The sequence below is a fragment of the Psammomys obesus genome, unplaced genomic scaffold (genome assembly GCF_907164565.1).
Source record: "Psammomys obesus unplaced genomic scaffold, mPsaObe1.curated_primary_1811, whole genome shotgun sequence".
In the NCBI taxonomy this organism is placed as follows: Eukaryota; Metazoa; Chordata; class Mammalia; order Rodentia; family Muridae; genus Psammomys; species Psammomys obesus.
The window spans coordinates 6,742,609-6,755,285 of record NW_026590405.1 but is presented as its reverse complement, the minus strand read 5'-3'; the positions used below and the strand labels follow the sequence as shown (position 1 = coordinate 6,755,285).

The window sequence follows — 12,677 nt, the reverse complement described above, 5'->3', positions numbered from 1 at the left end:
CCTTACCTCCACCCTTACATACACACATGCACACACACGCATGTACACACACACACACTGCTGACTGAGTCTCCCTCCCCTCATGTTGCTGGAGCATTCCTGTGGTGGAGCTGAGAGTCCAGGAGACTGACTTTCCCTACTCCAAGGAGGTCCCCCTCTTGAGGACAGGTACCTTCCCTGATTCTCTGCCCCTTGCCCTTCTGCTCACTGGCACACTCCCACGGGGACATGGGTGGGTTTCAGGGCCCAGGAGTGACCTCACAGTGTGCTGAGGGACTTGTTCAGATGTCTTCCTGCCCATCAGTGTGGCCCTGCCTGGGCTCAGCTCCCAGCCTTCCCGGAGGTCGGGCCCGAGGGTCAGTGAGGGGACCGGCCTCCTCCATCCTCAGCCAGACCTGCAGTTCTCAGCCTCCCTCTCTCCTTCAGTGCCAGGCAGCCTTCCCCTCAGCCAGCTCTCACCCGAGCCTTTCTCTTTTAATGTACTAATCTCAGCCTATTGGCCACATGGGCCCCAGAAGGGGCCGTGCTGCTGTGGGCCGCACCAGCCCCAAATGTAGCAATGGGTAAGGGCCCAAGGCCCCATTCCTTGGGCCGAGATGACTGGTCAGTGGGCCCTATCTCACCCACGGTTGTTCTGGGGCCGTAGAATTTCCCTTCCCAGAAGTCAACACCCCTGCTCTGCCCACCCTGGCTGGAGACACTTCCTAGGCTCCTCGCTGGACGCTTCAGAGGCCAGTGGCCATAGTAAGAGCACTGTGACTCCTATAGGATGCCTGTCACTTCTCAGCCTGGGCCCAGGTTGGAGGCTGCCCATTCGGAACTGTCTGCCCTGAGGCCAGGCAACCAGTGAGCTGTCACTGCTTTTCCCTGAACCAGAGGAGAGCTTGCGGAGCCTGCCCTCCCTCCCTCCCTCCGTCCCACTGAGATGCTGACCCCTGCTGGCCAGCTTCGCTCCCTCTGTCCACTGGCCTCCCAAGGGCATCGGGTGCTTGCATGCTTCCAGTACAGGTGGCTCGTCCCTTTACAGGGTAGCCTGCCTGGTCAAGGGCAACTCAGAGGACTGGTACCCACCCTTCGGGCCCAGCCCCGGGAAACACTGAGCAGGAGGGTCACCCGAGCCAACCCGAGGGACCAAGTGAGACTGTTCTCTGCAGTCAGTGGAGGCTTCATGTCGCTCTGCAGTGCAGGATGGCCTGAAACTCACTATGGACCCCGGGCTGGCTTCGAACTCATGACCCTGTGCTCCGTCTCCTGAGAGCTGAAAGTACAGTGTGTGCCTCTACCCCCGGCATTCCCATTTTACAGACAGGAAACACGAGGTCTGGAAATGTGTCCCCCAAGGCAACCCGAGGGGGTCAGAGTCACAAGGGCTGGGGCAGAGATCAGAGTCCCTGACCCTGCCACCCACGCTGGGGACATCGCGCTGCCCGCCTGTCCCCGAAGGCTGGGTCTCCCCTCCCACCAGGGCCTGAAGCTCGGCACACATATCTTTGTCTGGATGTTACAGCCCCTTCCTGCTCTCCTTCAGGAGGCCTCGGGGGCAGCCAGCACATAGATTGGGAGCTGCCCCTCCAAGGTGCCGGGGAGGGGGAGGGCTCAGGGCCGCGTCTGCAAGGAAGGTTAGTCCTCAGCGGTCCTGTGTCCCAGCTCTGGCCAGGACCCAAACCTCCACTCACAGACATGACATGGCGCACAGGAAGCCACTACCCGCCTTGCCCAACGAACCCCGGGGTCTTCAGGGTCCCAGCGGGCATAAGAAGAGAGGGCTGCAGCCTGGGGGAGGCGCTTCACCTCCCCTCTCCTGAGCCCCGCCGGGCTCCCCCTGCGTCTGGAGGCTGGGCGCAGAGTGAGATGAGATGAACAAGTTTGTCCCTGTTGGGTGTCACCTCGTTAGATCCACCCACCGCTCCGGCCTGTCAGCTCCTCTTTAGATCCCAGCTCTGTCGCCTGTCGGCTTGGCCACCCGCACCCCTCCCCGCTCGCTGTGGCATCTGCAAATGTGATGAAGTGTGTGGAGCACACTTGTCTCCCAGGAAGCCTTCCTCCCCCGTGAAGCACAGGCCTGCACACACAGCAAGGGCCGCGTGCGCAAGCACGTGCTCACACACACCTGTGCTCACATTTCCCTCCTGCCAGCCTAAGCCTGCACACCCAGGCACACAAAGACACACATACACACTTTTCTCACACCCCCCCCCCCCACACACACCAGCTGGGCTCATCTCTCTTATTCAGTCCCCATCAAGATCTCATGATGGCGGGACCCAGGGTGGCCGCACCCAGGTAGACCCTTAGGAGTTGTGAGCGTGTGGGCGTGTGGGCATGGGTGTTTGCTGCTGGAGCTGGCTTCAGCCTGGGACCTGCCATGCCCTGCTGCCTAAACTCGGGGCCACCCTGGCCAGCCGCCCTGGTGTCTCAGCTCTGCTGGGCTGCGTGTTTCCTCCACCCACGCCCCCTACCAAGCGGGTGAGAGGAGCACGGTGTGCGGCTGTGGCTGCTTCGGCAGGCCTGCCAGGCAAAGTGGCCTGCAGTCCGCCTGCCTCCCTGCAGGGGGCGTGGCCTGGCTTGGTGGTAGCTGCAGCAGGAATGAGTGGCCTGGGAAGCCAGTCCTCACCTGCACCGAGGCTCTGCAGAAGAAGAAAGAAAAAGAAAGAAAGAGGAAAAGAAAAAGCAAGTGTTTGCGGGTTCATGCAGAGGCCAGAAGATGGTGTCAGATCCCTGGGAGCTGAGGTTCCAAATGATTATATGGGTGCTGGGAACTGAATCGGGGTTCTCCGCAAGCTCCTAGGCAGGGCGTCATCATCCTCATCTTCTTCTCCTTTTTGTTTTGTGAGCATTTTATTTTTAAGTGTGTGTGGGTGTGTGTGTGTGTGTGTGTGTGTGCACGTGAGTGTAGGTACTAGTGGATCCCCAGGAACTGGTGTTACAGGTGGTTACAAGCTGCCTGACAGGTACCAGGAAATGAACTCTCGTCCTCTACGAGAGCTGTCTGTTGTTAACAAACCATTGAGCCATCCCTCCCTCCAGCCCTGGACTGAGTCCTTGAGTCTTCTAGTCTATTCTGTAGCCTCCAGACACTGCAGGAGGGCACGCAGAGGACTCAGGCATTTTCCTGAATGGGAGCTTTTCGTCCTTCCCGCAAGAAGACTAGCAACATCACCTGCACAGTCAGCATGAGCTAGCTGGAGCTTCAGCAACAAACAAGCCCGAACCAGTCTCGTGGGGCACTCCAGGTCATCACCACTCTGAGACCCAGGCAGGGGTCTCAGCAGCTCACCACAGCGGAGGCAAAGAAGCCACGGCTCGCATGTGAGGGATTGCTGTGTCTGCCTTCAAGTGTCATTCATCACTTCTGGTCAGTATGGCTGTGCCTGATTTTACACGGTGCAGGGGATCCTAACTGTCTCCTGTGCCAGGATTTTGCTAAAAGCCCTCAGGTTCGCTCTGTGTGCCAGCTCTTCCTGTCCCTTCCTGCCACCACCCCCACGGGTTCATTCTCTGAGTCCTGCAAAGGCCACCCCCTGCCCCACCCAAAGCTTTGCTCTGCACACATCCTTCTTACTACCCTTACCGCTCAAGGTAAGACTCCCCCTTCTTCCCCCGAAGTTGTGATTCCCATGGGACACCACACACACGTACCATAACCAGAAGAGGCCTGAGACCCCTCACCCTGGGCTGCTCTAGAAGGCAATTCCCAGTTCACCCAGGACTGCCTGACACTGCCTGTCTGTGATCTGTCCCAGAGCTGTAGTGCATCTGACCAGCTCCTGGAGACCTGACACCTCTGTCCCAGGAGTCACCCTGCCTCCGTGGCCTGGCTTCTGTGAGCGAACACAGGCACCTGCTGTCTGAGCTAAGTTGCCACCTTTCACCTATGCAGCATGTATACGCCCGCCGCCCGGAAACCTGGCAGCTCTGAGGGATGGTTCCTTTGCCCACGTGACAGGCGTACACGAAGTTGGTGCATCCTTAGCAAAGCCTGCTCCTGAGCTCACCGGCCACTTCCAAGCCAGCTCCCCTGCTTGACACCCTGACGTGGTCACTGGAGAAGCGTCGGCCAGGGAGGTGGGTGGAGGTCTTTCTGGGTGGGGTCTATGTACTAGTGCTTCTGCAGCTTCCTGTGTTGTGTGTTTTGTCCTCAGGGCCAAACAACTGCCAAATAGGGGTTCAGCCGGTCCCCCCTTCCAAAAGGATTATTCCAGCCAGGCCTGTAGACACTGGAAAGGAGAGACTCGGCTGAGTTTCCAGCCCACAGTGGTGCCCCTAACTGCACATGGCCTCAGGGAGAGACAGAGCACACAGGGAGAATAGGGAGGAGGCGCCATCTCTGCAGCTGTGGGGAGCCCTCATCCCTGCCGGCTGAAGGCTTTCCAGGGGTGTGTCGGAGGAGGACCCACGCTTTTAGGTAACCCTCACTTATGCTCTATAGAGGGAAGCCAAATAAACTTCCTGTTCCTGTGTTAGCCAGGGTTCCGCAGAGTAACAGATCTTACAGGACGAGTCTCTCTATATAAAGGGAATTTATTAGGATGACTTATAGGCTGTGGTCCAGCTAATCCAACAACTGCCTGCAAATGGGAGGCCCATGAAGCCAGCAGTTGCTCAGTCCACGAGGCTGGTCTTCAGTACGGGCTGGAATCCTGAAGAGGTAGGCTCCAACGCCAGTGAAGGAAAGAGCTTGCCGGAGAGGCGGGAGTGGGCAGGCCACCAGCCAAAGCTTCCTCCTTCCAGCAGAAGGTGTGACCGAGGTCAGAGGTGTATTGTCCTCCTCAAAGACCTGGGTTACAGGGCAGCCATCCCCCACTTCACATCAAGCAAACCCCCTCACACGTGTGCCTCGTTTCGATAGTTAATTTCAGTAGTCAAGCTGACAACCAAGAATAGCTATTACAAGTCCACCCCTTACCAGTGTGACACACAATATTTCCCCAAGTGAACTTCCGTGGAATGGTGCCTTGGTTTGTCACTGGGACCTTGGACAAGGTGTGGTTGCTGTTTAAGTCTCCTGCTGGGAAGGCCTGTTAGCAACACCTTGTAAGGTAAACATTTTTTTTTTTTTTTAGACATTGTGTCACACAGCCCAGGTTGACCTCAAGCTCACTAGCAGAGGATGACCTCTGACCCCCTCTTGACCTCCTACATGCAGTAACTTCCAGCGGGTCGCACCACGCCTGCCTGGCCGTGTGGTGCTGGGGAAGCTGCTCAGGGATTGGTGTGTGCTTAGGCTTGCTTTCCACACACTGACACTGAGCCACGTCCCCAGGTCTTCAATCGCTTCAAACTGAAAAGCTGTATCAACGATGGCAGCGCCCCCCCCCCCCCGTCATCTCCACATGGCTCCATTCCATTCTCGGCCCATCCTTTGGGGTTGGCTCACCTGTTCACACTGCACGGGGCTGGCACACACCTGTGTTTCAGCTGGGACACCTGGACTCAGGGGGCGTGTCGGGGTGTCTCTGCCCTCAGCTCTGCCCTAGATGGTGAATTATGATGCTCTTTCCACAGGGCTCAGGCTCATGAGAGAAAACACCAGAGACCAGGCCTCTCGGGGACCAGCCAGTGTCCTTCTGGCTGTATTACACCGATCAGTCACAGGGAAGCGCAGAGCCCAGGGTCAAGGCGGAGAAGAGATTCCATCACGGGGAATGGAGGAGTGGCAGGGAGGTTGTCAGTGTCACTGCTGCTTGCCATGGGGGCTGGGCCCACCTCCTCCACGTGGGGTGAGGAGATGGGGTTGGCAAAGGGCTGAAGGTCAGCCCCTCAGAGGTGCTGGAAGGAGCAAAGCAGGACCGTCGCCAAGGCTGCTGGCTCTGGGCAGGCTCCCTCTTCACGGGCTGGCTCCCGTGCTGGTTCTGTTTGCACGCGCTAGTGTTTGCAATCAGAAAGTTCAGCGGTCCTTCCAGTGCGCTTAAATTAGTCCCCATGAAAACCAAATCATTTCATTTGCAGAGAAGGGCTTAATTGCCAGGGGAACGAGGCAAAGGGAATTCTGTTGCCTGTTTTCATTGAAGAAAATTACTGTACTTTCCCCTGTCTCCTTATGAGACAGAAGCAGCTCAGAAGCCGGGCTGCCATCACCAGCAAAGCATCTCCTGGCCCTGCTTCTGAGTCTGTCGTTCTGTTCTTTCAGTTCCTCTCTACCTACTGGAGACTGGCCGTGCCCGTCTTCCGAGCCGGCAACCTGGCCTGGGGCACTCAGTGGGCAGCGCTCTCCCCGTCTATGAAGTGGCTGCCTATGCTTGAAGCCTTGCGCACACTGAGAGGTATCTCCTTGGGGTGGCAGGATTGACCCTGCAGTGAGGCAGCCAGCAGGAGAGGTTCCTCCACAGGGCAGTGGGTAAGGCTAGGATCTCAGCCGGCAAGAGGAAGGGGACTTCATCCCTCAGGTTAAAAAGAAAAACAGAAAACAAAATTAAGTCAGCCTGAACAGCAGCTGAAGGATTTCGACGTCGGAGGCTCAGAGCCCAGCGCCCCTTCTGGGATGGAGGTTTTGTTTATTGAATATTCACGGAGTGCCTACCTATATCAGGCACTAAGAGAGTGGGCACACCTCAGGGAAAGGATCAAAGGCCCGAGTGAGAAGCTGAGACTGGCACGGTGGTGGTCAGATAACACCAAGGAAAACCTGTAGCAAGCCAGGGGCTGGAGAGATGGCTCAGGGGTTAAGAGCACAGGCTGCTTCCTCAGAGGACCCGAGCACGGCTCCCAGCACCCAGCTGTGCAGCTCACCGTGTCCTGTACCCATATTCGCCAGCAAATGCCCACACGACACACATGGTTAAAAATGATTTTAAAAACAGGTGTTAGAAGAGGAAGAGCAGGGGTAGATCCTGGAAGGTGAGTGCTATAGGGGCACAGGATCAACCTCAGACAGGGAGGGTGAGAGGGAGCAGGCCTGCGAGGGGGAGTGACTCTCGCAGGGGAGGGCTGCTGTGGGTGCTGTGCAGGTGAGCAGTGAGAGCCAAGATCCAGAGGCAGGAGTTGGCTGTTGGGGTCCAGGTAGGATGTCGGGGAGCCCCACAGTCCGGTCCCTCGCTCGAGCAGAGAGGCTGCTCCGGGTCCGCAGCCAGCCACAGCAGGCCACAGCTGCCCCGTGGATCCTGGCCCCATGCCTGACCCACCTGGGCACAGCGCCAGGCCTGGGGAAGCGCTGTGCAGCGTAACACCAAGCCCATTCAGCCGCCTGCCTCCACTCCCCGCCCTCCCCCTCCCCGGGTAGCCTAGGGACCCTGTTCTGGGGATACAGTTGAAAAAGCTGCCCGAGGAGAACTTTCTGGGACAATTGGATGACATATCTGTTCTCCTGTCCCCTCTGTCTGGGACAGTCCGACAGGATAATGAATTCGAGTCTGTGCGTGTACCTCAGCATGGGGATTTTTGGAGCTCAAAGTCAATGGTGCATTAATTACGGGAACAGCTGCTACCCAAGTCTTAGGCTAACTCAGTGACAAATGGCCGTGTTTACCTTCTTTGTGAGTGGAGCTCCTGGGAGGATGCCCGTGATGAGACTTGTGGGTGCGGTTTCCCTCACCTTCCCGAGGCTTCTTTAGTGGCGCACATGCAGCCCAGGGGAGCTGCTCATCGCTGAGCACAGACAGGTCAGCAGTCTGGGAGACTTTGGACGGAGCTGTAGACACACCCAGGGCTAGGGCTGCAGCTCAGTTGGTAGGATGCTGGCTAACATGCACAAAGCCCTCCAACCAATCCCCAGCACCGCATAGCCCCGGCACGGTAGGTAGTGCACACCTGTGAGGAAGGCAAGACACTCAGGGTCAGCCTCCACCGCTTAGCGTTCAAGGCCAGCCTGGGCTAAGGGAGAGACAGAGAAACAGAGAGAGGAGGGGGGGGGAAGGGCGCGCCGAGGTCACAGCCTCGTTACAGGGATGGCCCACTGTCCCCAGAGAGCTGAGAGCAGGCATAGCTTCGAGGCTGCGCGGAGCTGACGTGCCCTTGGTGAGATGCAGGCCGCTGCGGCTGCCAGGCTGTGGCACTTCGTTGCTTCCTTTATGCTGCCCCTGGCTTCTGCTCTCCCTCCCAGCCACAGAGCCATGGGTTAGCCTTCTTGCTACTTCAGACAAAACATGCCAAGGAAAGACTCCACGGGGCCAGAAGGGCGACAGGCAGGCAGGTCCTTCCTGTGTGCTGGGCCTCTCCCCAGCTCACCCCCCAGGTGTGCAGCAGGGACCTAACAAGCGCACATGCCCACCTGCCGGTGCCCACACAGATGGGGCCAGGACGGTTGGCCAGGATGGCTATAACCCCCGAACATCGCTAGGAGGCTGCCCTGTTTCTGGGCCACTAGCCTTGGGGACCCTGCAGAGCGAAGCCAACCCCTTGCCAACTCCGTGCCCACCAGCTCAACTCCCATGATGGCTGGGTGTAGAGGGAGGCGGTATGCCTCCTTCAAGGGCCTTGCCAGCGCCATGCAGCGTCCCTTGGCTCTGCTCCTTCCAGGGGTTACTCAGCATTTGGGGACCTTGGGACTGGGGGCTGCCAGGCGGGTCAGCAGGGAACTGGAGCAGTCGGCTACTGGGTTCTCACCCACATGACTACCCTGCAGGGCAGGTGCTCATGTGGCTTCAAACAGCTTCCCTGGAGCCCATGGCAGGGCAGCATGGCCTGGGTCCTCATTTCTCACCACTGCTTTGGGGAGAAAGAGGAAACATTATACACAAAACCACATCCGCTTTCAATAAATATTTTATTTTTCCAACAGTTTCGTTCCCAATACAAAAGCCTTCTAGATGGAGCCTGATCATGAGAACAGGCCTTGCCATGAGTACCTGCTCAGTTCCCAGTCCTGCCGACTACCCAGACACAGGAAATGAGCGTATTGCTAAGTATGGAGATGGTGCTTTGCTAAGAAACAGAGAAGGCGGCCAAAGGTCCAAAAGAGGGTGTCTGAGTCTTCTGGAGGGCAGCGCCTCACCTCCGCCTGCTATCCTCCTGCTCTGAGCAGATGAGTTGCTGGAGAGCTCCCTCCCAGCATGAGCAGGTCCTCCACAGGACAGTGCTAGTGGCCCACACTGCTCTATGTGGCCGGCAGGGGGCAGCATGCAGCCACGATGCCGCACCCCACCTGTTCCGGCTAAACTGCCAGGAAGGCAGGAGAGGCCTGGTCACAGTTGTAACAGGTGATGAGCCTGGCAGCAGGCTGAGGCTCCACCCTGGCTCAGGGCTGCTCTTCCAATCTGTGAGAGGCTTTGAGGCACAGGCAGCTGTGGCCGTATCTCGGCCACCTCTGTTCATCCCCTACAGCTGGTTCTAATTCTAACATCGTCCCCTCTGGACAGAGGCCCATGCAGGAGCAGAACAGGACTCCTCCCCTCCCTCAAGCTCCCTGGAAACGCTGCAAAGGCACATGGACCAAGCCCTGCCCAGGCCCCTGCTGCCCCAGCCCACCACCCAACCCTCCTCCCAAGCAAGGGGCTTCAGGGTTCCCTGGCTGCTGTCTGGCTGTGAGCAGAACCTCTGGGATTCCAGCCACTGCCCGTCTCTCTATCCAGAGAGAAAGAGCCCCTTTCAGTAAGACTGGCATAGAGGAGGGCCTCAGCCACTCTCCATTACCCTAAGGAAGCCCTCGCGTCCCAGAACCGAGACCAGAAAGGCAATCAAGGCAGGTGTGAATGAGCACCGCAGGTCTGTGCCCTTGCCCGGCTGGGTGGCCAGGCTGGCTGGCTGGAGCAGGCTGGCCTATCGCTCTGAGTCAGAGAAGGCGGAAGGCTTTGTCCATCTCCACACCAGCATGTCCTCCCCGGCCACGCGGTGGGACTCAGTCTGGATCCGGGACTCATTGGAAGCCAGGAATTCCACAGCACGGTCCCACACGCGCTTCATGCGCCGCCTGCAGGGAGAAGGGAGAGCTCAGCAGTGGTCAGGCTGGCACCATGTTCACCCTTCCCAAAGATGGAATCATCTCTAAGCTCTAAGGCACTTGTCCAGCAGTGGGCGTGCCATCAGGCATCAACATGTCTTGGGAGGGGTGTGCTGGGGACGCCCATCTTCTACACTCCACAAGCCCAGGAAGGAGCTGGTGGCCATGGTGGGCCCTGTGCTTGGCTTACTGATCCCCATAACAGGGCACCCTACACTGGGAGCTGCACCTGAGTGGACCCGATGGCTATCAGAGAAGTCCAAATTCCTAACTCTGCAGGGACAAGTGAAGCCTTGAGCAATGAAATCCTGATGTCTGGGATCCAGAGAGGGGCCAATCCCTGCTTTGTGGGGGACCCTTCCCAACAAAAAGGTTCTAGGACGACGACCACGACAGGGCTTTCGTATCTTCCCGTCACGGAGCCAGTGGTGTCCTCATCTTCCCCAGCGTGTGGAAAAGAGCAAATGTGGGTGTGAGTGTGTGGGAGCAGTAGGGCCTCCAAGGAGAAGACAAATGGAGGTGAATCAGGTGACAGCTGGGACTTTCTTAGGAATCAGATCACCTCAGCCTGTTTAGCTGGATGGTCAGGCCAATGTTACAGACTCAAAAGAAAAAGCTTGAAGGATGAGATAGATGCCAGGAGGCAGGAAACAGTACCTCATCAGCGGGAGGTCGGGCGACCCCCTGGTGGCTCCAATCAGCTCCCTGCCAGCTCCTCCCACCTCCTCCCACTGCCCCAAGCGCAGAGAGGCAGCTCAGGAGATGCTCAGAGGCTACTGGGGTGGACTCAGAACCCTACGGGTCAGCTATGCACCAAGCCAGCCTGTGAGGTCTGGGCAACATGGCTGCAGTCTGGCCTCTGGTTTGTGTTATGGGAAATGTGAGTCGGTACATGCAAGTCAGAGGGCCGACAGCACACCAGCGCTCCTGTGCCTGAACTGGGCCCTGCCTGGTGTCCATGGCTTCCTATGCTTCTGCCGGCTGCTCTAATGCTCCACCTGGGTGTGGACACTGGGTTTCCACTTCCACAGTGCATAGTAAGTGATTAACACGCATCTGTGGGAATGGATGGGCGAGCACGGGGCAGCCTGTACAAGGCAGCGAAATCCCGCTGGATGAAGATGAGGTTCAGACAGGCTGCTGACACAACTCCCAGCAGGGCCAGGAGTTAGGCAGGAGTCTGGACACAGCAAATGGCTTCCCCTGGGAGATGGAGAGCCGGCTGTCACCTGAGGGCGCACAGGCTGACCTCTCAGAGCAGCAGTGGGGCCCTGTGGGCAGGGACTCCCTGCCTGCAGCCTGTGGGGAGATGGAACCCAGCAGCTGCCAAATGCATGCACGTTTCTGGAGAGCAGCCAGGACTTTTGTTCACCAGGAAAGTGTGCTGCCAGTGAGCCGTGGCCCTGGAGCAGCACCCCTAGAAAATGCCCCACAGCAGGGAAAAGCAGCTGCTGGTAACCCCAACACTCAGGAAGCTGCCCACAGAGTATCAGTTTAACACCTGCCTAGGCTACAGAGATTCTACCTCAATGAAACCAAACAAAACAAAAACCCCCAGACTCTAAACACTCACCTGGCTGCACAGTGACACGGCCACCGCCACACAGAACGCTGCCATGGCACCCTGAGTAAGTCCCTTCACCTCCCAAGCCCTGGCTTCCTACCCATATGTAGGCCCCCACCGTTCTCAGGTCTCTGGGCCACGTGAGGAGCAGGAGAGCAAGGGCGCAACCTCTGTGCATCGTGTGACAGGTGACAGGCAGCTGGGAACAGCTCAACTTGTGCTGACACCAGAGAGGACCCTGCCGGGTGCCCCATCCCCACCACCCAGGAGCACAAAGTTTGAAAAGCTCCCTCTCCCTCCCCTTGCCCATGACCAATTCAGTCAAACGGATGCATGTTCATGGGGCCCCAAGAGAAATGTTCCCAAAGGCTGCTGGAGGGTTTTCTCTTGCTTGGGGGACAGTGCCTGGAAGCCCACGTCAACTCTGTCATCAGTGACAAGGTACCAGCCTGCTGACAGCATCCGTGTGTGTTGGGGGGTCAGACACAGGCAGAGTGTGTTACACTGGACCTGACTCACTGGAACAAGAGGCCCTCTGCAGGCAGAGCCATCGAGGACCGCGACTCCGCCTTGGCACAGCAGCTAGTGCCCAAACTGGTACAGGCTGCAGAGAAGCAGCTGATGCCCCCAGTCCTCCTGTCTGGCTCTTCTGCCACAGAGCCAAGCTGGCAGCAGGGGCAGTCAGTCATTCTCGGGAGGCTGTGGTCTGCTGATGCGCGCTCTGGGCTCCCTGCCTTGGTCTCAGCGGGGACCCTACCCCGCAGCAGGACTCACCGGCTCTGTGGGGGGATCAGGCTGTCCCGCACGTGGAGGATGCCCACATATGGGTAGCGCTCCATATCCTGCTCCCAGTCTACATAGTGGTCCTGAACCACATCTGTGGAGAGAGTCAAGGGGTCAGCGCCAGCCCGGGGCGGGGGTGGGCACCTTCCGCCAGGTGACACGCACCTATGATCTTCTTCACCATCTCATACATGGCCTGCTCTTCTTCTTCCAGCTTTCGCCATCGGTACTTCAGGAGGATCAGCAGCCCCCACAGGAAGGCCAGGCCTGGAATGGAACAGACTCCATCACCTACTGAGCAAGGCCACTGAGGACCTTTCTGCAGCTGCTGTCACCTGAGGTGTCCCAGGGACCTGGATCATTCCAACCCCACATCATCTTCCCCCTTGTGGGCTGCAGCCTCTGCTACACACACACACACACACACACACACACACACACACACACACACACACA

At 58.1% G+C, this 12,677-nt stretch overlaps 1 protein-coding gene across 1 annotated transcript in view; it reads right to left on the bottom strand.

Annotated features, from left to right (window-relative positions):
• Positions 1 to 8,684: 8,684 nt before the first annotated feature.
• Positions 8,685 to 12,677, bottom strand: part of Lemd2 (LEM domain nuclear envelope protein 2) — a 13,713-nt gene continuing 9,720 nt past the window's right edge. The window contains exons 7-9 of the mRNA XM_055607092.1: positions 12,387 to 12,488; positions 12,213 to 12,315; positions 8,685 to 9,844 (exon numbers count right to left, since the gene is read on the bottom strand). Of these exons, the coding sequence (XP_055463067.1) occupies positions 9,694 to 9,844; positions 12,213 to 12,315; positions 12,387 to 12,488 (356 nt within the window). The 3' untranslated portion in view covers positions 8,685 to 9,693. The remainder of the gene's footprint in view (positions 9,845 to 12,212; positions 12,316 to 12,386; positions 12,489 to 12,677) is intronic.